We start from the raw sequence: 22,763 nt of genomic DNA on the forward strand, positions 1-22,763 counted from the left end.
AATTTACCTTCAGAATAAATTATTTAAATGACATAAATAATTTCTTGAAACTAAAATCAAAATGAGCCTCAGTAAAACTGATAAGATAAAGTACATAGATACCTGTTGGTTAATTGACCTTGCTGCAAGTTTACAATTACTACTTCTTGTGACTTTTTCTAAATCATCACATGAATTGTCACATCCATCTTTCTATCTACTCTTGAGCATCCTCACCTTCCTCCTGTTCCTCTCGATACACACACAGTCCTACATCTTGCCATAATTATATACTCAATGTTTCTCTTATAACCTGCCAGAGGACTCAAATTCCTTCTGTCTCCATGAAGCTTCTTTCCTTGGTAATAGGTTAAAGCAGTTATCCCATGGTCTGCCCAAGATTGGATTAAATATCCTGTTGAATAGTCTTCTTATTGAATTTCCCTGCACAGATTTCCCTCTTGCGGTGTACACAGTCCCATTTCAGAGTTTCTGAGCCATTTCTCCCTTCTTCCCTTTTATGGTCTCACTAAACTCTCTTATTATTGCCTTCTGAAAGTGCCTTCTATTTTCTCAAGCCACTTGCATTTTTAAAAATTTTTGTTTCTTTACTATTCTGATTTCCAGCCTTATAATCCCACCCCAAAGTGGTCTGCACATTTTTTAATACATTTTTCATACTAATATTAGGGCAACATTTAGCACATTTAAAATCAAATGGCATATTTGTTCTTAAGTTTGTCTCTGGGTTACTCCTAATCTACATATATATTGTGACAAGGAAAGGAGGAGGGAAATATCTGTGCAAAGAATGCCCACAAAATGAGCCATTTGTCTTCAAGAGTCAAGCCAAATAAACCACAGTTCGCAACTGTGAATTAGAGGAGAAATTGTGTCTGGATTAACAACAGGTTGTAGGAAGGGGGAAAAACGGTTTTGGCATCAAGAGACTCCATTCTAGTTCTGGGTTTGCGACTAATTGACTAGATGAACTTTCACAATCACTTAAGGTTTTTGGTTCTCCGTTTCCTAAGATATGAAATATGTAGGTTAAAGCTGAAAATCTATTCAATATTCACTGGTTCTGGCAATCAGGCATTATTTTTCTTTTGGAATCACCCACCCAGAGACTACAGAAAAGGTGGAGAGTTCTCTTTTTATGAAGAAAAATGTACTTTGATGGGAAAGGCACAGGTTTGAGAGCCTGACGCTTCTGGGCTAGAATCTCATTTCTGCCCTCTACCAGATGTTCTAGAGTGAAGTTATGTAACTTCCTTCAGTCTCAGGTCTGCATCTGTGTAACAAGAATGACAATATTTGAGGACTGTTTTGAGGGGTGCATGAGTTACAGTATGCAAATAACATGCACATAACAGGTGCTCTATAAATAGTAGCTAGTCTTGGTATTGTTGTCAGCTTATTGATTTGAAAGAAGATAGTATTTTGATAGTGAGGGTGACTTGAAGAATTCAGTGCTATAAAGGACTTAGTAACTAGTAGGTCGTTTAAAAATGTCCAACACAGCCATAAAAAAGAGCAAACTAATGCCATTTGTAGCAACATGGATGGACCTAGGAATTATCATACTAAGAGAAGTAAGTCAGAAAGACAAATACCATATGATATCACTTATATGTGGAATCTAAAATAAGACACAAATGAACCTATCTAAAACACAGAAACAGACTCACAGACATAGAGAACAGACTTGTGGTTGCCAAGGGGGAGGGGTGTGGGGGAGGGAAGGACTGGGAGTTGGGATTAGCAGATGCAAACTATTATATATAGGATGGATAAACAACAAGGTCCTATTTTCTAGCACAGGGAACTATATTCAATATCCTGTGACAAACCATAATGGAAAAGAATATGAAAAAGAATGTATATATAACTGAATCACTTTGCTGTACAGCAGAAATTAACACAACATTGTAAATCAACTATACTTCAATAAAATTTTAAAAATATGTCCAACACAGACATGCTTAAATGTTTCAAGTGAAAAGGGAAAATTCCCCTCTTCTCCCTTCCAGGTCCACTGTCTGTGTATGTATCTGTCCAGATTTTTCCAAATGTGTAATTGTATGTACATAAATATAATTGCTTTCTTTCATAAAAATATATCACGTTATATATACTGTTAGATCAAAATATTTGCATGGTGAACGGGAAGGAACAATGACTATTTCTCTGTTTAATAAGAAAACAGTATCTTTGGGGTAAAACATTAGCTGTGACCAAAGTGGAAAGAAGATACCCCCATGTCACTCCAATCCTTTTTACAAGAATTCTGCAGGTGTTGTTTTTATTAGACACTAATCACAATATTCTAAAAGAAATAAAGCTTCACAACTAAAACTCATTTTTCAAAGAATCATGTTGGTTGAGTGAAGTAAAATCATATACACATTGTCTAATTGGCATGAAGTTTTCTGAGTGTGTGGATCACAAATAAGAAAATAACTCTCCCAGGTGTTAGTAGGCCCTTTTCCTGCAAAGTCACTTACTTTCAGCAGTCTAACAAAGTTTTGCAAGCCCAGAGGCTGGTTGGAAAAGGATATAGAAGCTCTGCTGTTATTTGTTACTCCAAGTGCAAACTGACCTAGTTATGGTTGCTATGGATACTATAATTTTGAATTTAATAATATTCTCTGAAGGAATAGCAATACAGATCCATAAAATGCAGAGTCTGATCTGAATCTCAGCCTTGAACGCTGAAGAAACGTAGTCAGGGAGGCTGAATGGTTTATCCCATGGCAAGAGAGAAACTGGAAGAGTCATGGAGAAATTTCAGAATTCATGAGGCTAATGTTTCTGGATAGTTCAGTGGCCAATGTACTTTTAGAAATCACTTAATCCATAAAAAATGCTTCTTAGCTTAACTGATTTATGTGAGTCTTTGCTACATTTATTAAAAATACACTCTTTCTCCTAGCTATCTACCACTACTGCTTTTCACCTCCAAACTGAGAAAGCACAAGCAGCTGCCTGGAGTCAATATACTGAGCTTTTACAACAAACAGGTTTCTGCACAAATGAAAAACAAGTGAAATAAAAAAGAAAATGCCTTGGAGGTAGAAGAACAAAAGATCATTTCTTTTAAGTTGAATCTCTACGATCATTTAATGGCCATGTATTATGACTCTGCAGCCTATAGTCCTGCATAGGAAACATGGTGCCATGACAGTAAATTTAAATATTCAACTATAATATCAAGATTTTATTTTTCAATAAATGGTTTCTGAATTATTCATATTTACAATAAAGAAACAGAAAGCTGGCTGCTTACAACTAAAATTAAAAGTCTCTATAGTACCATCTCATACTTAGAAGCTAGTTAACACCAATTAAGCCCAGAGTTTAGGGAATAAAGATGGGAGAAATTGGAGAGAGGGGGCAAAAAAAAAAAGTCTTCTGGATTCTCCCTGGAAAATGAGAACAGCTCATCTCGTGTATCGATTGTTTTGACCCAAGTTGCTCTTCTGCTGGAATAACTGTTAGATGTAGTCTGAAGAGCATAGACTGTTGGAAATTGAACCCACTGCTCTGACTTAGATTCTGCCATCATTATATAGATGGTTTTCAAAGGTTCCACTGACACTTTTTCTTGCTTATGCAGCTGGGTTTGGTCATAACCAGGCTATCTCAGGCACTTGCAAAGATTCTTCCCTTTCCCAAGATAGATTTCCCCCCTGACAACCTTGAAAATCTTGTAATGGATGATTCATTACAGCTGAGACAAGGGCCCAACTGTGATCATATATCATTGCTAAAATTACTTCAGTCAAAAGGATAAAAACATTAGAAGGTTTACCTCCTTCCAAACCTCAGCTCCCATCCATTGTTTGCTGACAGGATCATTATGCTGCTGCTTGGTCAGTGCATTGACAGAAATTATTGCTTTCAGGAAGCATAGAGGTGGGTATAAAAACACACCTACAAGATAACCGGGTCACTGTGAACAATTTATAGTTGAATAGGGAGCGCTCAAAACTGGCATTATGGTCATCTCACAAATGCATTAATGACCTTATCTTTGAGGAATTAATATTCCCTGATCTTCTCCTTTGTTTCCAGATCTATACCCTCCTTTTCTGGGAAAGAAAGTACTAATCAGACAGAGAACAAAAAATACTGTGACTCACAGCTAAGCCTGTCCCCATGAATTAGCAGGTTGCACAAGACCTTAAGCTGCTATTCCTGACCCCCACGGCAACAAACATCCATTGATCTCATATTGCTAGTTATGAGATTTCAAAGGCAAATAGCCTGAAGAGCTCATAATCTAACAAATCACAGAATATACACAGCTCCCTCTGCTATGATAGAGGTGTGCCACTACGTGATTCCAGAGGCGGGTGTGAGTGACTCTTCTCAGGGGACAGAAGGGAAATGTCACAGAAGAGGGGACATTTAAGCTGGGGCTTGAAGGATGAGTAGGACTTCACAGGATGGGGAGAGCTATTCCAAGTAAAAGAAACAGCTTGAATAAAATCAATCCTAAGAGACTAGAATATGGCGAATGTGATGGGTATATATGAGTCAGATTGCATTTTCCAAAGACAGCCACGGCACTTTCTCCCCTTCTGTAAGCTTTTCTCATAACGTGACTTTGATACTCCTCCCATTGAGAAGGTAGGGTCTGTGTTCCCTCTCCTTGAACCTGGGTAGGCTCTGAGACTAGGTCAGAAGTGACACTATGTGACTTCATAGGATATGTCTTAAGGGTGGACACTCTCCCCTTTGCAGCCCTGAGCCACAGTGTCAGCAATCTGACTTCCCTTAGGCTGCCATGCTGGAAAGGAAGCCCAAACTAGCCACGTGGAGAGATCAAAGAGGCTCTGAAACCATATGAGAAGAGAAGTCTGCCTGGTCAACCCGCAGCTGTTCTGACGGCCTGCTATTTCGCCTCCTGCCAACATCCACCTACAAGGACATGAGAGACCTGAGCCAGAACTGCTTGGCTAAGCCTTGCCTTAATTCCTGACCCACAGAAATTGTGAGTGCTAACACAATGACAATCATTGCCTTAAGCAACTCTTTTGGGGGTGATTTGTTATTCAGCAATCAATAACTAGAATAGTAAGTAATCAGAAATGAAACTAGACAGTCCGATTGAAGCCTAGAGAATGTTTGGATTTCCTTCTACATGTGGTGGGAAACCATCCATCAAGCTTTTTAATCTGAAGAACGACTTGATCTGATTTATGGTTTAGAAAGGAAATTCAAGAGGTATTGGGCAAGATGAATTGGAGTAGAGAGACGCTGGAGACAAGGAGAATGCTTGCAGGAATTGTCCAAGTTTAACTGTGCGTGAAAATCACTTGAGATGTAGATAAGATTTCAGATCCCTCAGATTCATCCCAAGGAATAAAGGATAGGTAATGAGAATTGTTCCTAGATGCTTCTAATGCCGAAAAGCGCATGTGCGTACTTGCTGTGTGTCAGGCAGTTTGCTGGCGCTTTACATGTAGCAAAGTGACTAAGACCTCAGGCTTTGCTATAAAAGAAAAGCCTGGGGCTTCCCTGGTGGCGCAGTGGTTGAGAGTCCGCCTGCCGATGCAGGGGACACGGGTTCGTGCCCCGGTCCGTGAAGACCCCACATGCCGCAGAGCGGCTGGGCCCGTGAGCCATGGCCGCTGAGCCTGCGCGTCCAGAGCCTGCGCTCTGCAACGGGAGAGGCCACAACAGTGAGAGGCCCGCGTACCGCAAAAAAACAACAACAACAGAAAGAAAGGCCTGAATTTGAGTCTTTACTCCATTATTTATGAGTTGTGTCATCTTGGGAAAAGTATTCAACTTCTCTGAACCTGTTTCCAATTTTGTAAATATGGATAGGATTCTTCCTTCCTCACTATTTTACCTAGGTATAATCCTTATATATAGTAATTACCTAATAATAACAAATTATTGCCAACTTCTTCAGAAGTGTTATTCCCACGTGTTTCAACTTCCTTACCTCCTTTCATGGAGTCCCTTCCATTGTGGCTTATACCTCTACCCCATTACTGAAACTGCTTTTGAAAAGTTTGTAAATGACCAACATTGTGCCAAATTCAAAGAATCATTTTCTATTTTCATTTGATTTGGCCTTTCAGCAGACTGACTACTCCTTCATTTTGGAAAAACTTGCTTCCAGACTTCTGTGATGCAACATTCTCCTGCTTTTTTTTCCCACCTCAATGGCTATTCTGCCTACTTTGCTGGGTTTCCTCCAACCCTACCTTCAAACTTAGAGTTCTTCAGGGCTTGATTTTGGTCCTTCTCTTCTGGATATATTTTCTTCCTAAATGGTCTCATCAATGCATGGTTTTAAATATTATATATATTATGATGACTCCCAATTTTTAATCTAAGATCTAAATAGTGACACCTAATTTACAAATCCAAAGTCTACCTGATATTTCTCTTGAGTATCTTACAGCCATCTTAAACTTAGTCTATTCTTAAATGGAATTCTTGACAACCCCACCAAACTTCCTCTTCCCCTTGTCCTTCTTTCTTCCTGTTTTAGCATATAGCACCAATATCCTCTCAATTAGTCACTGTGAAAACCTGGAATTCACCCTTCATTCCTCTTCTTACTCATTAGCCTCAGTCAACTATGTACAAGTTTTGTCAGCTCAACTTTTAAGATGTATTTGAATCCATCAGCATTTCTCCATCTCTACCACCACTACCCTAGTCTAAGCATTTCTTGCCTGTACTCCTATAATAAGTTCCTAACTTAAACTAGTAAGTTCTTTTCCTTCCTCCAGTCCAATTTATTTATGACTATATTCAAGAGATGTGATTTCTGTTTTGGAATTAGGAGTTTTACAACCTAATAGCACTGGATCTTAGAATCTGGAAATCGTATAACGCCAGACCAGAACAAGATTTATGTATCATTTGCTCTACACCCTACGTCAATAAGGATAGTCTAGGTTTATGTTGAAGTAGTAAAAAAAAAAAATTACAGCCCCAAGTCTCAGTAGCTTAAAGGAGCAAAGAATTCTTTCATGCTCAAACTACACAACCATTATGGGGTGACTGGGGCTCTGCTCCAAATCATCCTTCTTCCAGGACTCATCCACTGCCTGGAATCTTGCCAGCCACCATGGACAAGGGAAAGAAAGCTGTAGCAAATCACACACCTGTTCTTAACACTTTTCCAGAAGTAACACAATAAAAAATTTTTTTATTGGAGTACAGTTGCTTTATAATGTTGTGTTAGTTTCTACTGCACAGCAAAATGAATCAGCTATACATATACATATATTCCCTCTTTTTTGGATTTCCTCCTCATTTAGGTCACACATCACTTTTAATCAGTTTCTTTGGCTAAAGCAAGTTACACAGCCACACCTAAGTTGAAAGGGTGCAGGGCAATGCAGCACTCTGTGAATATATTCAGTGAATAGCACTAATGGCTAACTCATTATTAGCTTTTGCAGATGAAGAAGTTGGGACTGAGAGAAACTAGGTCACTGTAGTGTCATGAAGCTGATTTAGCCAAAATTAAAACTGAGTCTTGGATTCACTACCTAGTATTTTTTTTAAATAATGAGCCATGAACTGCTTGCTCTTTACTCCCAGTAAAATTAATTTAAGAGTCTTAATATCAATATTTTATTAAGTAATATAAAATCCTTGTATGGAAATACTTTTGTACCTCTGTCATAAAATATAAAACAGACAAATTAGAAGCCTTTTTTCCTCCAGTCTCATTCATATTCTAGAAAATGCCTCAGTGACAAGACACCCAAAATCTTTTTAACCCAGCTGTTTTTATTGGCAGCAAAGGTAAACCATGTTTTATGCTGGTGATTCTAAACACATTGGCTTGAACAGTGTCAAATACATAAGCAAAAGAACTATGAATTTATTTTATATCAAGCACTCTCTGTTGAATTCCTTAGAAACGTACTGACAAGAACTCCAACTAACAATGGCTTTAGGACGGAAGGTCCTTTTTTATCCTCTTAACAGAAACTCTAAGGGTGGATGGCCACTAATATTGGTTCAGTAGCTCAATGTTATCAGAGCCCATGGTTCTCCCGTCTTTTCTTATGGACACAGGTGGCTGCAACTGCTCCATGCATTACACCTGTGATCAAGTTTGGACAAAGGGGGAAGGTTGAAGCCAGCTGTTTCTACACCTTTTATTAGAGAAGCAAATGCTTTCCCAGAACCAACTCCTACCCTCATTCTAGCAGACCACCACTGAGGTCTCACTTGCCAGGACTAGGATTACATGGCCACCTCTAGTGACAACAGAGACTAGAAAATGGACACAAAATTATCATTATGATTGGCCCAGCCTAATGTTACCCTGAACAAAATAAGGGTCTGTTGGCCACGAATGGCATGGAGTGGGAGGTGGTAGGAATGAATACTGAGAAAACAACTAACGAGGTCTGCGCCATTCACTGATTGATTAAAAGGTGGTTTTGAAAGAATTTACCTATTATTTTTAAAGTTAACATAGAAACTATTGTGAATAAATTGAAAAATATATTTACTACTGAATTCGTGGTAGCTATATTATGTATCTTCTCAATTGATGAAGTTTCTAAAATATAATAAAGCTACTACAGTCAGTTCTGCTATAATGCTTGTTTTGAAAACATAAGTTTGTTCCAACAAAACTGTTATATTAGGGAACTGTTTCAGCATAACACAATTTCACATTTGCTTATGTGTGATTTCATCTACTTGAAACACTAGGTGAATGCAGAAAACTGTACCCAGGTGCCCTGAGCTACAGGGGAGGACATAAAACTCACACGTGAACACCCCTCAAGATTACCAGCGACTTCAGTTCATGGCCTGTGGGACTAGCCACACCCATCCACATCTGGTGATGTACACTTCCATCTGATTTCAAATATCACTGCTTCCATCATTTTATTATGATTCAGAAGCTGTAACCCTTCTAATACCCACTTCCACAAGCAAAGGTCAGTGCTTCTTCAACACAAAATGCCACATTTATTGTAATATTTCTGTATTTCTTAACCATTTATCACATGTAAAACTGTGCTACCATTTTTTTTAGTTTTTTATCTTTTTTTAAAAAATGGATCACTGACAAAGTTTTTGAGTGCTCTAACCGTAACCCCATATTTCCCATAAGTCCTGTATTTTTAATTGCACAATTTTGCAGTAGTACTATATTTAAGAGTATATGTCTGTTATTAACCAGGCAAATACACACAAACATATCATATACATATATGTATATATAATATTAGAATACAATTGAGACATTTTTAATGTGAATCAAAAAAGCTGATTTTACATCTTCGCAGAGAATGTGCCTTGAAAAGCATTTATTAAATGTATTTGGGAGGGCTTGTTAAAAAAAAGAGACTATCAATTATATTAAATACAAGCCATTCAATATGCCAAGCTATATATAGATGTCTCTATAGTGGGTGAAGATTTGTCATTTATCTTCTAAGATAATTATGCAAATTGTATTCAGCCCACACATCCTGAGTTGGAAAAATGGTTTTTCCCTCTTTTCCCTCATTTATAAACCTTGTCTAACAAGAGTTAACCATGATTCAGAGTGGACAGCACAAAGCTAGATTTTGGCAGTCCCACTGCAATAAAAAAGAATCTATTTTCCTCCTCAGGGTCTCTCTTTTCTTTAACGAGGGCATACAAAACACTTGGCATATTCCCAGAGCTTCTGAGAATTTTCCCCTTGAGAAATCTCAGTAAATACGAGGAAAACAACTTCAAAAAAACTAATGAAAGGCCCGTCACTATTTGCCTTTCTACCCTCCTCCCCGCCCCCCAGGCCTTTCCACTGTCTAGTGTCTCTTCTCAGTTTCAAACATTTTCCCTCCTCTTATTTTCCTAAGGTGAGCTGCCTTTCTCGGACACTCCATCTGCGAGAGGGTCGGGAAAAGATCTTACAGAAATCACACCCTGGCCCAGTGCTTATTTTCCCAAGGATCAGGACCCAGAAGGACGGGGTTGGGACTGAAAAGACTAATTTCAGGCTAGGGCAGCACGTGGAGAGCAAGAAATCGGAAAGGCTCTAGACCTTTCCCTCCTCTGGCTCCTGCAGCCGAACCCCTCTCCAGTGCAAACCCTTGTTTCCTCAGGAATGCGGATCAGGGTTTGGCAAGTACGTTTTTAGCAAATAATCTCTGAATGTTCGGTGTTTAAAGGCGGAAGCACGACTTTGAGGGCGCACAGTAATCCTTAAAAAACGATCCTGTCCCCACTGTTGTGATGCAAATGCAAATTCTCATGGCTCCACACTAGCTCCGCGGTCACGTGTGGGTGACTCTAGCTGAGAGTCACCCCCAAGCCCCGTCTGGCTCGGGGCAGCAGAACCGCAACGCAGTGTCCCAGCGCACCTGTACACACCCAGCGGCCCACACTGAACGCATAAGCCGCTGGGTACACACACGCGCGCTTCCCCTCCTCCCGCCTCACCTTGTTCGCTTTCCTTTCCCCGGACTCCCAGCCCTCGGCCCACACAATGGGATGTTTGTTTGCTTCAGCAGCATGTTGCAGCGCAGTTCCTGCTTTGCCTAGCTCGGTTCGGCAGGTCTCTCAGGTAACAGGTGGCAGCTTCCCCTGTTGGATTCTAGTTATTAAAAAGAATGACCTCATAGGGGTGGAGCCCTGGGACTCCGTGGAGGGCAGTCACAGCTAGGTAACCCTGGAGTGAAGCCGGTTGGTTAGAAGGGGGCAGTTAAGCTCCTCAGGCTGGCGGCTTTAACATTTACCCTGAGGCCCCTTAGCAGCCAGCCATTACCCGCTGGCCCCTAGAGCTGGTCTCTGCCTCCCATGGAGCCCAAAGAAGCCCCCGGGAAAGAAACTATGGGCACCAGGAAAAAGAGTCTGCCCTTCCCGAGGCCCAGGTTCTATATGCTGGAGAGAAGGAAGACTGACCCTGTGGTTGAGAGCAGTGTTCCTGGGGACTTCTCTGGTACCTTGACGAGGAGCCAGTCTCACAGGACCGAGTACAACCAGAAATTACAAGGTAACCTACAAGAAACCCATGGCCTTGGTTCCTGCACTCCCAGCTCTTTTCCTCTTACTCTTGCACTTGCAAAGGAAGCAATTAAGGCAGAGGAGAAAATCAAACATTACCTTCCTCTATAAGGAGGAAAGTAAGAAAATAAGAAAATGAAAGTAATTCAAAAGTTGTAGGAGAAATTTATTATGTCCTTCCATAGTTTAAAAGCCAGTTCTGGGGCTTCCCTGGTGGCGCAGTGTTTGGGAGTCCACCTGCTGATGCAGGGGACACGGGTTCCTGCCCCGGTCCACGAGGATCCCACATGCCGCGGAGCGGCTGGGCCCGTGAGCCATGGCCGCTGAGCCTGCGCGTCCGGAGCCTGTGCTCCACAACGGGAGAGGCCACAACAGTGAGAGGCCTGTGTACCGGGAAAAAAAACACAAAAAAAAATAACAAAAAAAAACAACCAAAAAAGCCAATTCTGAATTATTCTTAATATTGTCATGTCTTTTTTTTCCTGCTACATCTCTCTTTTCTTCTCCCTCCTGCACCCAATTTAAGACGTGGGAAGCACTAGAAAGCAAATGATTTAGAAACCTACAAAAGATAGTTTATCTCAATAGACAGGTGTGAGATGTCACACCAGGAGATCTGTCTAGGTAATTGTACTGAACTGTGATTGTGGTTATATTAAATAGGGGCCTGAAACTACAATTATGTCTGGGAAAATAAGGGATGTTATAGTCATCGCATAGTATAATAGGATTTCTTGAAAATCACATAGGTGTTCATTCCTTTAGAGTGAATCGAATAACATGCAAATATGGTAAGAGACGTTTAGCACGCTTAGATTGAATGACCGCTGAGGAAATAACTTCAGTTATTTTGTGATGGTCATAAGATAATTGGCACAGTTAGTATAACATGTCCTGTTTCAGGCCCTGAATTGCTCTCCCTTCCCACCCACCCTCTCTTTTACTTCTCCCTTTCTCTCAAAGGTCATTTGGTCTAGTAAACATCATTTTGATGTGGATGCCGTGCGACGTTTTAAGTAGCCACTGCAGTACCTGTTATGTGATCCCCCAGAACCTGTCTCTCCCACTTTGAGGCGCACTGTGTTTAAGCTCTCATAATCCTACCATGAGCTGTCATTCCGGATTGAAAAACTACAATGAGGCTAGAGCGACCAATGAGACAAGCTTGTAATTAGAAGATCTCTTTCCTCAAAAAATGTGCGTGGACTTAGTGATGTAAATTAATTAAATTAAGTAAGTTAAATGCATTTAAATTAAATCTTTAAAGCTTCCTACTATGAGTTAATGCTTTTAAAAAATCCTGATAGCTCAGGATTAAAATGCAAAGTCAAGTCTTGTCCTTAAAGATGGTTGTTTATTTTTTAATGGGGAAGGGGTACTATTTGAGCTTTGAAATTAATTTTCTCAAGGCCATGTATAAACTGGAAAAAATGCAAATTTTAAAGTCACGTATATTTGGTTTCCAATCCTGGCTCTTCAGTTTACTACCTATAAGACTGAGCAAATCACTTAAAATTTCTGAGCTTCTGTTTCTCTATCTGTGAAAATAGGATAATGATACTTACCACACAGTGTTATTGGGAGAATGAAATTAGATAAGTACATGAAACACCTAGAATATTGGCTGACACATGGCATGTGCTCCATAAATAGTAGCTATTTTTAATTTTAGGAATGATGGGTACCATAATGTTAGAACAGGACTTGCCTTGTGTTAGCCCAAATTTACTAATCTACTAATCTGTTTCAACTCTTTTCTGTCTTTTGATGAAGAGACCACAAATAAGGAATTCAGGAAAAGCCTACTGCTTTTTCCCTAATAACATGTTTCTTCTTTCCGAGGTTCACTAATTCAGCATCTTTTTGATCCAGATTTTCCATTAGTAAAATAAAAATGGGACTACTTTTTGCTATTCTCTTCCTAAACTTAGCTTAAAAAAAAAATAAGTCTGTGACCACAGAATACAGTAGATATTTGTTGGTTACTTTGCAGAAGACTTCAGCCTTCTTATGTACTCCCCTGGATTTGTGGTTTTCCTCTGCTCTGTTGGATCCTGTCTCTGAAGGTGGAAGGAAAGACGTAGGAGTTAATCTATGGTCCTAGACCTGACTGTGCTGGAGAAAAATCATCAGGGAGCGTAGAGGAGCACATCAGAGCTGTAAAGATAGGCTGACCTCCTGATAAGTAACATTTTAAAGATGTAACTCTTAATAAAGTCCAAGGCTGATACCTAATGCCTAATAGAGCTTTTAGTATGATTCTTCTGTAACTGGTGTGGCAACAATAGAAGGCATTTTTTCATTAATGTTGGAAGCAATCAGTTCTGTGGTTTGCACTCTCTCATCTGTACTCTACCCTTTATCATGCAGATGAGTCCTAAATCACCTTAAGAGGTTCTTTATTATTGCAATGCCAAGAGTTTTTCCTCTGCCTACCTTGGAACTGGCAGTTCCCTGGGAGGCACTGAATAAAGACCTGAGCTAGTTAGAGCCCTCAGACAGATGGCCCCGAAGCAAAGCCATTGTGAGGTCACAGTGTGCTTTCCAATACTGGAATGCAGCCTCAAATTATTTAGTTGGTTGTCCTTCAGTGCTGTGTTGCTATCTGAGTAATACAATTTACTGTTCTGTCTCTGGAAGCAAGTTCTCTAGGATTCTGGGAAATGTTACATCGTTCTTCGGTGTCCCTGGGCTCACCTCTTAACTATACAGTTTATCCGTTTCATTCAATTTCTGACTGATGTCGCTTTAGTAGTGTGAATCCTAAGCTGTAATATTTTTTAAATGGTACAGGGGGTGAGAGCTACTAAATTAAACAATAGAACATGATTCTAATGAGATTATCATAAAATCTTTGTAAAAGATTGTGATCACATCCATGTAGTCATTCCTACTAAGCCTCAAGTTGCACAATAATAGTTCAATGCTAGCTACAGTTAGTGGCATCCTTATTCCTTCAACAGGTTCGTTCAGTTAATTGGCGTTTATTGAATATGTTATACAGTGTGCAAAAAACAGAATATGTGCCAGGAATAACAACTACAAAATCATTAAGAAAAAGTGTCTGACCTTTACTCCAAAGGGGCTTGAAATCTCGTAGGGAAAGATAAGACAGGTAAACAAATACAATAAAGGTGCAGGCGAGAGGCAGACATGGGATCAGGGCATCCGCAGAAGGAGGAAATGGTCTATTCAGGATTGGGTGGAGAGGTTGTCAGAAAACATTGTCATTCAGAGAAGATAAGTGGGGATGGGGTGGAGGGGCAGAATGGGGAGAGAAGGGTATTTTAACATCTTCACTGGGCTTATCTCTGTCTGAAATTATGTTGTTTGTTTCCTTATTTATTGTCTATTATCGACACATTTCCCCTCCCATCTCTCACGCCCACCCCCGCCAGTCCATGAAAGGCACCCTATCCTTCTCGTTAACTGTTCCATCTTTGCCCTTGGAATCGTGGCCAGCACACATGAATAGGATTAGTGCCCTCATAAAACACGAGAGATCTTGTTCCCTCCCTCTCTGCTCCCTGCCATGTGAGGATTTGAAAAGTCCGACATCTGTCCACCAGGAAGGGGGTCCTTACCAGCACCTTGAACTTTGATCTTGGACTTCTCAACTGCAAAAACTGTGAAAAACAAATGTTTGTTGTTTAAGCCACCCCATTTATGGTATTTTTGTAACAGCAGCCCAAATCGACTAAGATAGTTGGCCAGTTACTTTTATCCTCTGTGGCCACACTAAGCTTCTGGTTAATTTTTTGGCCAGTGCATATTTTTGCTAGTATCAGGTGAAAGAGTGAGAGTGGGTGGGTTAAATGTCCTCACAGCTGCAGATAACACAACAACAAAAAAATCACATCTCCAATTCATGTTAGGTCTGCGATGTTTTCTTTTTCGCAAAGGCTATCATATCATTTTCATTATAAAAGGATTGATTGGTTGTTTTTATGAAATCCTGAAATGTTCTCACTATGGTGACAATAAATGAGCCACTCTCCTGCGTGGACTTTATACGGAATAAGATATTTTGCAGTATGAGGACAAATGGCTCAAAGACTAAGTTAGACTTGCTCAGATTATGGGAACAGTTAATTTGTAATGATTTTTTTTTTTCGGTACGCGGGCCTCTCACTGTTGTGGCCTCTCCCGTTGCGGAGCACAGGCTCCGGACGCGCAGGCTCAGCAGCCATGGCTCACGGGCCCAGCCGCTCCGCAGCATGTGGGATCTTCCCGGACCGGGGCACGAACCCGTGTCCCCTGCATCGGCAGGCAGACTCTCAACCATTGCGCCACCAAGGAAGCCCAATTTGTAATGATTTTTAAGCATACAAACTAACCTGTAAGTGAGGAGGATGAGCTGTTAACACTGGAAGATTTGGTGATTTTTGTTCAAGAGGTAATGAAGGGTAGAATAAAAGTAATTGTCCAGCTGTTCGTGCATGGTTCTCTCCTGGTGCTATGAGTCCTTTTTGTTCCTGCCTGTTCTTTGAGTACTGTAAAAGTAACTCCGTCCCCTTTACCTGCCTTTAGTGAAATGGGAAGTACTTGGATCAGTAATGTGACTGTTAACAGTGTAACGCACTGTTAAAGCTAAGTAACTTCTCTCTCGTTGCATGCATAGAAACCCAAAAGAAGCATGATATTTTATTTTCTTTCTTTTCCAGTAAAGGTATTTTGCAGTTTTTAGAGGACACATTGGATCAAATAAAGTGAGTCCCAGAAATCAAGAAAGTTTGAGCTATTCCACTACTACCACATTGTGATGGGAAAATTTATTCCTTCCATATTTAACTGATGTACCTCTAGATATAACTTTTTTAAAGGTAGCAAACACAGCTTCTAATTCTATTTTTTGTCCATAAAAATGATGGGTTTATCAAAACACAAGATGAGACATCAAGAGGGAGGGATGAGCTAATGGAAGAAAGGAAGGAGAGGAAGAGGGAGAGAGAAAATTCAGATGTGCTAAGCACAGATAGAAATGAACCTTAAAATAGTGATATAGTTGGGGGAAAGATGAGTGAGAGAAAAGCACTCAAGCTACATTCATCTTTGCTTCTGTTGATACAGGAAAAGGGAAAACGGTCTTTTTATAGAATTACTTTTTCTTGATACCCTAATCATATTAACTTCAGTGTTTTTGCGGGTACTGATTTCCTGGTGACGGTGGATTATTGCAAGAATTGCTAAACGTGTCAGCAGTATCACCCTGAGCACCGGGCAAGACTTGGCTTCAGGTGGAGCTTTAGAGCGTCCCCCTGTGGCCCCCTCTCCACCAAGCAGGTGAGGAGTCCTTGGGGCCAAGGTTCCTGGCTGCCTGGGATCCTTAACCTCATTTCTAGACTAAGTTCAGGGCATCTGGGACCATGGAATTTCCTGTTCAACTGGTCCTAATCACTGCCACCAAGACCTGATGGGACCTCTTCCCAATCCCTTTCTCCTTAGGACAGACTGTGGTTACTGGTGGGCACACCCTTTGGCTCCAGGGCCAGTCGATTTTGGAGGTGTGTCTGGAGCTCAATCATGCTGGGGTGTTCACTCCGTGCCTACCAGGCCCTTTGTGGGTGGAGGAGCTGGTAGAGGGAAGGGTAGGGATACAGGCCTCATGACTGGGGAGAAGGATTGTGCCCAGGGCCTCCTGCTAAATTTTGGCATGAAATTCTGAGGGACCGGAGAGATCTAATCTTGAACTTGGCCTTCCAGATTGTTATGAAGGTATATTTATTCAAGATGGAAGGATATAACATATTTTATTTAACGGTTGCCAGCTTGACTTACAACTTTTAAATATGTAGATAAGGTATGCAGCCTCCGTTTGTACACTTGCTCCAGGCCCAAAAAGGAGGCTACTTATGACTGTTATCTACATTCAGGATATAGCTTTCTTATTATACTAGGTTGTGGAAAGAGGAAAGGAAGGGAAGCGGAGGGAAGGAAAGACATCGTGACTGTCATCCGCCAGAAGCCGTGTCAGCCAGGGGCTTTCACACATTGTTATTTGATCCCAACACCTTTTCAGTTGGGGTTTTATAGTTGAAAAAGTAGGTATATAAAGGAGAAATGACTTTCCCTCTACCCTCCTACATTCAATAGCTGGGCCTATGAACTAAACAAACAATAGGCAGCTTAACAGGAGAAAAAGTATACGAGGGTATTCATTTTGAATGTTTCATGCCTGTGAGCATCACAGGAAAACAGAAGTGAATAACTCAAAAAAGGTTAGGATTAGAGAGCTTATATACTATCTTAATAGGGGAAGGAGAGGAGAAATGTAGGCCACTTAGGGGAGAGTAAATAATTTTAGGAAAGATGAATGGGCCCTTAGAAGAACCACAGGGATACGTAATAGTTGGTGACAAAGTCTGTCTGGCTGTGATGTCACTTCTAGTCTCCTGTCCTGTGAGAGGAGTCAGCGTCCCCTGGTTGACAGTTGAGCTCCTTTTGGAGGATCTGTCTCTAGGCAGATAAGGGAGTGCAGAGAAAGCCTCTCCCTGCATTTGCTGCTTTTCAAGTGCTTTCAGCTCAAAATGATCAATGTACCAAAGTAACAAATTTGGGGGTGGCATGTCCTAAACTCCTTCAGGTGGTAGAGCTTGGATTTGATCATAGGTGCTTTAAATATCTGCAAAATTAAATGCAACTCATTCATTGACTTAGTAGGTATTTTATCTGTAGGGTATATTAGTAATGAGAAGTCAAAACACTTTGAGGGTTGCAGTACATGTTTTGTGATGTGATGACATTCCTCTGCTACTATGATAAAACTCGACCTGCTAAATTTTTTACTTTGGAATTCATGTTCTTTCTCTGGCATTATTGTGACATGCCTCTGCTGGTGTGTTGTTGCTGTTTAATAAATGCTATCTTTTGATATAATTGTCAGGAAACAAAATTACAAAGTTAGGTTAAGCAAACCTGCCCTGTTGTAATAGCTTAATCATCTCCATTTCCCACTTCCTTGGATATCTTGACACTATTTCCTTAATTTTATGCCTGTTTCATTTATTGGTATCTCAATAAAACTTAACATGCATCCACAAAACTGAAAATCCTATTTTATAGCAGTGAGTGGTGGTGATGATGGTGTATACATTTGCAAATGAAAAGAATGGAATTATATACTGGAAACAAGTAGTTCTTTACCTAGGTAGGTGATATTTCAATAGAATTCTATGAAGTCAGCCTAAATTGTGAGTCTTAAATGCAGCAGGAAAATAGAGTGTTATGATTAAAGCCTTTGTCCCAGGTTGTTCTGAACAATTTTTTTCTTGATTAATGAGTCAGAGAAGAAATGAATACTCTGTGATACCTGGACTGAGGCCCTTGAGAGCAAATATAATCTTGACTGTCTGACATCCAGCTCTTACGTAAAGAAGAAAACCTAAAGGTCACGTCATCTAGCTGCTGCTCTAAGCACGCTGAGCCATTGTACCCCTCATAGAACTTGTCTTTCCTGAATGCTTTTCAACGTTAGGTCTCCAGTGTCACTATAAAAGTTGGCACAGATTTCTGCTTCTGTCTTTGTTGTGAAATAGTTGATGAAGACGTTGTTTACTTCTCTCAGTGCCATCCCGTTTTATTCAAGGAAAAACTTTGGCTCTTCTTAAGAATTAGAATATGCCTCCTTTCCAGATAAAAACAAGCAATTTAGTGTATATATTTAGCTGCCTGAAACTTAGAGTCAGTTTTGTACCTAATGCCTCGCCTTTTATTAGCTACTTCCCTCCCACCCCCAAATTTTTTCCTCCAAATATCTGCAAGTATGCATTCTCATCACTGAGATCTCTGCTCACCTTCTGGGAGAGTCCTTCCTGACCATTCTACCTACAGCGGTGTAGAAGAGGAAAGACTTTCCCTTTCTCCTCTTAGGTTCTGTGGCTGGGACATGTGAGTAGAACCTACAAAAGACAGAATAACAGGAGAAAAAGCATGCACATTTTTATTTGATGTTACTATTTGTACATGGCACAGAGGGTTTCATAGAAAGAAGCAAGAATCCCAAAGCAGTTAAACCCAGGGGCTTATATATCATTTTAACAAAGAGTGATAACTTGTGGAAATGTGGCAAGACAAAGGAAAAGGGGGTTTGAGCTAAGGGTATTAAACTGTGGGGAAGTGAACAGGAGACATATGGTGGAAACTAATGGAATATAAGTGTTATTTCAGTAAGATCTGTTTGTACAGACTCATCTTGATGTCAACTCCCCATCTCCAGTGATAAGAATTCTCTCCTCTTCCTGACACAGGGAGGGCAGAGAGCTCTTCCTGAACCCGCTGCTTCTTAATTGCCTTCAGTTCAAAGTAATCAACATGCCAGAGAGGTATATTTTGGGATGGTATTTTCTAATGCCTTTCAGTGACCTTCATACTACCTGTTGCTCTCTGGAATTATGCTTTTCTGTTCTATCTTGCCCCTCTCTTCCACTTGAACATAATTTTCCTTGGGAGTAGAGAGTCTTATTTTAACACTTAAGCAGTGCCTGGTATATGGTAGATGCTCAGCTCAAAGACTACTTACTTAATGATTTAAAACTATTCCATGACTCATTATAACTATATTGATCTGTATCATTGGTATATTGGCTTTTACAATTCTGTCATTCCCATTTCCCCACTATTTAATTGGAGTCAATTTTTGAGTTAACTCCTCTAACTTCTTTTTCTGTAAAAATAGAGAACATAAATAAATAAACTTAATTAAAGAAGGAAATAGAATTCTTTGGCCAAAGAAAATGAAATCTCAGTTTTAATGAATTTATCCAACAAACATTTATCCAACAAGTTAATACGTGGTTAATACCAACTAGATCCTGAGAATATAAAAGTAACCAGAAGTGAGCCCAGCCTATGGAGTGAGACAGGCAGTGAACCAATGATTGTAGCAATAAGTGCCTGAGGTAAGGCTGCAGTTTGGGTTCCTGGGTTGCAGATTGTGAGGTGGAAATTTGGATGCAGGAGGTTTATTAGGGAATGTTCTTATGGTCACCACCTGGGCAAGAGAAGGGACAGGCAGAAGATAGGGAGAAAGAGAGAGAGCTTGAGCTGTGATCTGGTCTCAGTGAAAGCCTTGGCCAACTCTAAGGCAAGTTCTGAAGATGAGATGATCCTTTGGACTTCTCACAGTGCTGTGAAGAACCTGGGCCCTTATATCATCACCCTTCAGGTTACTGGATGGGGTCACCTTGGAAAGGGAGCATGACCTGAGAGGTGCTCTCATCTGAGATAATTCCTGAAAAGGAGCTGTCTGCTGGTGACACTCCCAGCAGTGGGGCAAGAAATCCTTTTTTTCCTGAAGGGGAACTGGTCAGCTCATCACAGCACTGACCTGAAATTAGTGGTTATTAATATATTAGAGACACAAGTAAATCAATATAGGGATTGTGATGAGAAAGAGCTTAATTGGATCTCTAAAATGTCAAAATAAGAGACACTGAAATCTGAATCTTGAAATCCAGTTTGTATTTTTTCTGGGAGGAAGAGGGCATTCCAGAAAGAGGGATTAAACATGTCCTAGTGCATGGAACAAGGTAATAAAATTGGTTTTCCTGTCTGGGGTTCATAGCTGAAAAAGATGACACCAATACAACTAGCATCTGTACTAGGCATGTGGGTACATTACATCATTTCTTAACAACTTTGCTAAGAAGTTATTGTCAAATATTTATAGATAATAAAATTAAGGTTACAAGAGGTGTAGACACTTGCCCAGCGTTACGCAACTAGTAAGCGGTAACGTCAGAGTTATACTGAGGTCTACTTGACTCCAAGGTCCATGCTTTTTCAACCACTATGCAATCTCTGTTGTTCTAACCCCAGATTTTAGTAGTACCTCTTTTGTGGTTTGTTTTTAAGGAATAGGCTGACTTTGATACAATTTTGAACAATACTCCAAAACATCAAGATACCCTTAAATTCTACCAGCACATTCACCTGCAATCTTAAAATCAACAGTGACCGGTAAGTGCTTTCCAGTAGCTGTGTTATTTTATGGTTTTCAACAAAATGTTTTATGTGGAATGAAGTTAGAATGATATGCAATTACAATGAATGAGAGGTACACTTAGATTCACTAGAATATTCCACTCTAAAAATACAAACCTAATGATTTGAATTATCTAGTCTTTGAAACCTGCCCCTCCTCACTAACTACAGAGCACACAGCAGGAGGAGAATGTCTGATGGAAAGCTGGGTCACAGTGTCAAACTATATTGCTCCTCTGCTTAATATTCCGCAATGCTTTTCCATGTTCTCTAGCAGTAGTGTCCAAACAGAGGTACAGGCAGCCCAGAGAGGGGTTTCAAGAAAACTCATTATGAAAGAAAAAAATAAGTTAATCTTTTAGTCTTATCCTTTGACAATATCTATTTTGTGTATTCTTTATCATGTATGTGATACATTAATACTACCCATGCATTGGAGGTGCGTCCTCAAAACAGTTTAACTGACCCATGAACAAAACAGTTTGGGATGAAATTTTGACACATGCTACAACAGGATGAATCTTGAAGACATGATGCTAAGTGAAATAAGCCAGACACAAAAGTACAAGTATTATATGATTCCACTTAAAAGAGGTACCTGGAATAGTCAAATACATAGAGACAAAAAGTAGAATGGTGGTTGCTAGAGGCTTGGGGGAAAGGAGAGTAGGGAGTTAGTGTTTAACGGGTCCAGAGTTTCAGTTTGGGAAGATGAAAAAGTTCTGGAGATGGATGGTGGTGATGGTTGCACAACAATGTGAATGTACTTAAAGCTGAATTGTGCACTTAAAGATAGTTAACATGGTAAATTTTATGTTCTGCACATTTTACCATGATAAAAAAATTAATAAAGTTGGAGACCCCATGTTATAACATTAAAATGGGTATAAGGCCTCTCACACCATGTCTCTATCTTTCCATGTCTGGCCTGAGGGACAGTTTTACTTCAGATTGTCTTGCCTTGACACCTGCTGTTTCCTCAGCCTGGAGTGTTCTCCCTCATCTTGGTTGTTTTATAACCCCCTATTTACCTTTTCAATTCTATCATTCTGTCATTACACCCAAAATATATTTGAGTGTCCCATCCTGTATACATTTCTCATATTCGTTATTCACATGCCAACGTCTCTTACATTTGGTTGAACTTCTTGAGGACAGGAGCATTGGTATCGTCAGCAGCTAGGGAAAGGATGGCCTGTACTTAATAATCCTGTTTGTTATGTAAATGAGTGGGTAAATGAATGAATGAATGAACAATAAATGGATGGTGTGGCAGTTGTCCAGTGAACATCCAGAATGGATACAGGAGGCCCTTCTCCATGGTGGGCTCCCTGGAAGCCAGGTCCAAATCACATCACTGACTTCAGGGTCACAGGTCCTGGTTATGGATCTAGCTCAGATGATGGAATTATTTATTAATTTTTATCATACCGCATATTTATCTTCTTCATATTGTGTTTTCTTGGTCACCCTTTACAATTCTGTTCTCATTAGCAAGGGCATACAAAAATCAGACTTACCTCATGCTGGAGAATGTATATGTTATCTCTTGAAATGTAATCTTACATTTTTATAACCAGATTTAGGTAAAGAAATTAAATTATTTTCATTCTGGGCTAAGTGAAGATTCTGAGTGATTTCCTCCTTTTTTTTTTTTTTTTTTTTTTTGCGATACGCGGGCCTCTTACTGTTGTGGCCTCTCCCGTTGGGGAGCACAGGCTCCGGACGCGCAGGCTCAGCAGCCATGGCTCACGGGCCTAGCCACTCCGTGGCATGTGGGATCTTCCCAGACCGGGGCACGA

At 40.2% G+C, this 22,763-nt stretch overlaps 1 protein-coding gene across 1 annotated transcript in view; it reads left to right on the forward strand.

Moving 5' to 3' along the window:
* The first annotated feature begins 10,627 nt into the window (after nucleotides 1-10,627).
* Nucleotides 10,628-22,763, forward strand: part of ARHGEF38 (Rho guanine nucleotide exchange factor 38) — a 156,625-nt gene continuing 144,489 nt past the window's right edge. The window contains exon 1 of the mRNA XM_027103425.1: nucleotides 10,628-10,969. Coding sequence (XP_026959226.1) covers nucleotides 10,774-10,969 — 196 coding nt within the window. The 5' untranslated portion in view covers nucleotides 10,628-10,773. The remainder of the gene's footprint in view (nucleotides 10,970-22,763) is intronic.

This window comes from Aethalodelphis obliquidens, unplaced genomic scaffold, assembly GCF_003676395.1.
Source record: "Aethalodelphis obliquidens isolate GAN/ISIS:26980383/991018 unplaced genomic scaffold, ASM367639v1 scaffold6, whole genome shotgun sequence".
NCBI classification, from domain to species: Eukaryota; Metazoa; Chordata; class Mammalia; order Artiodactyla; family Delphinidae; genus Aethalodelphis; species Aethalodelphis obliquidens.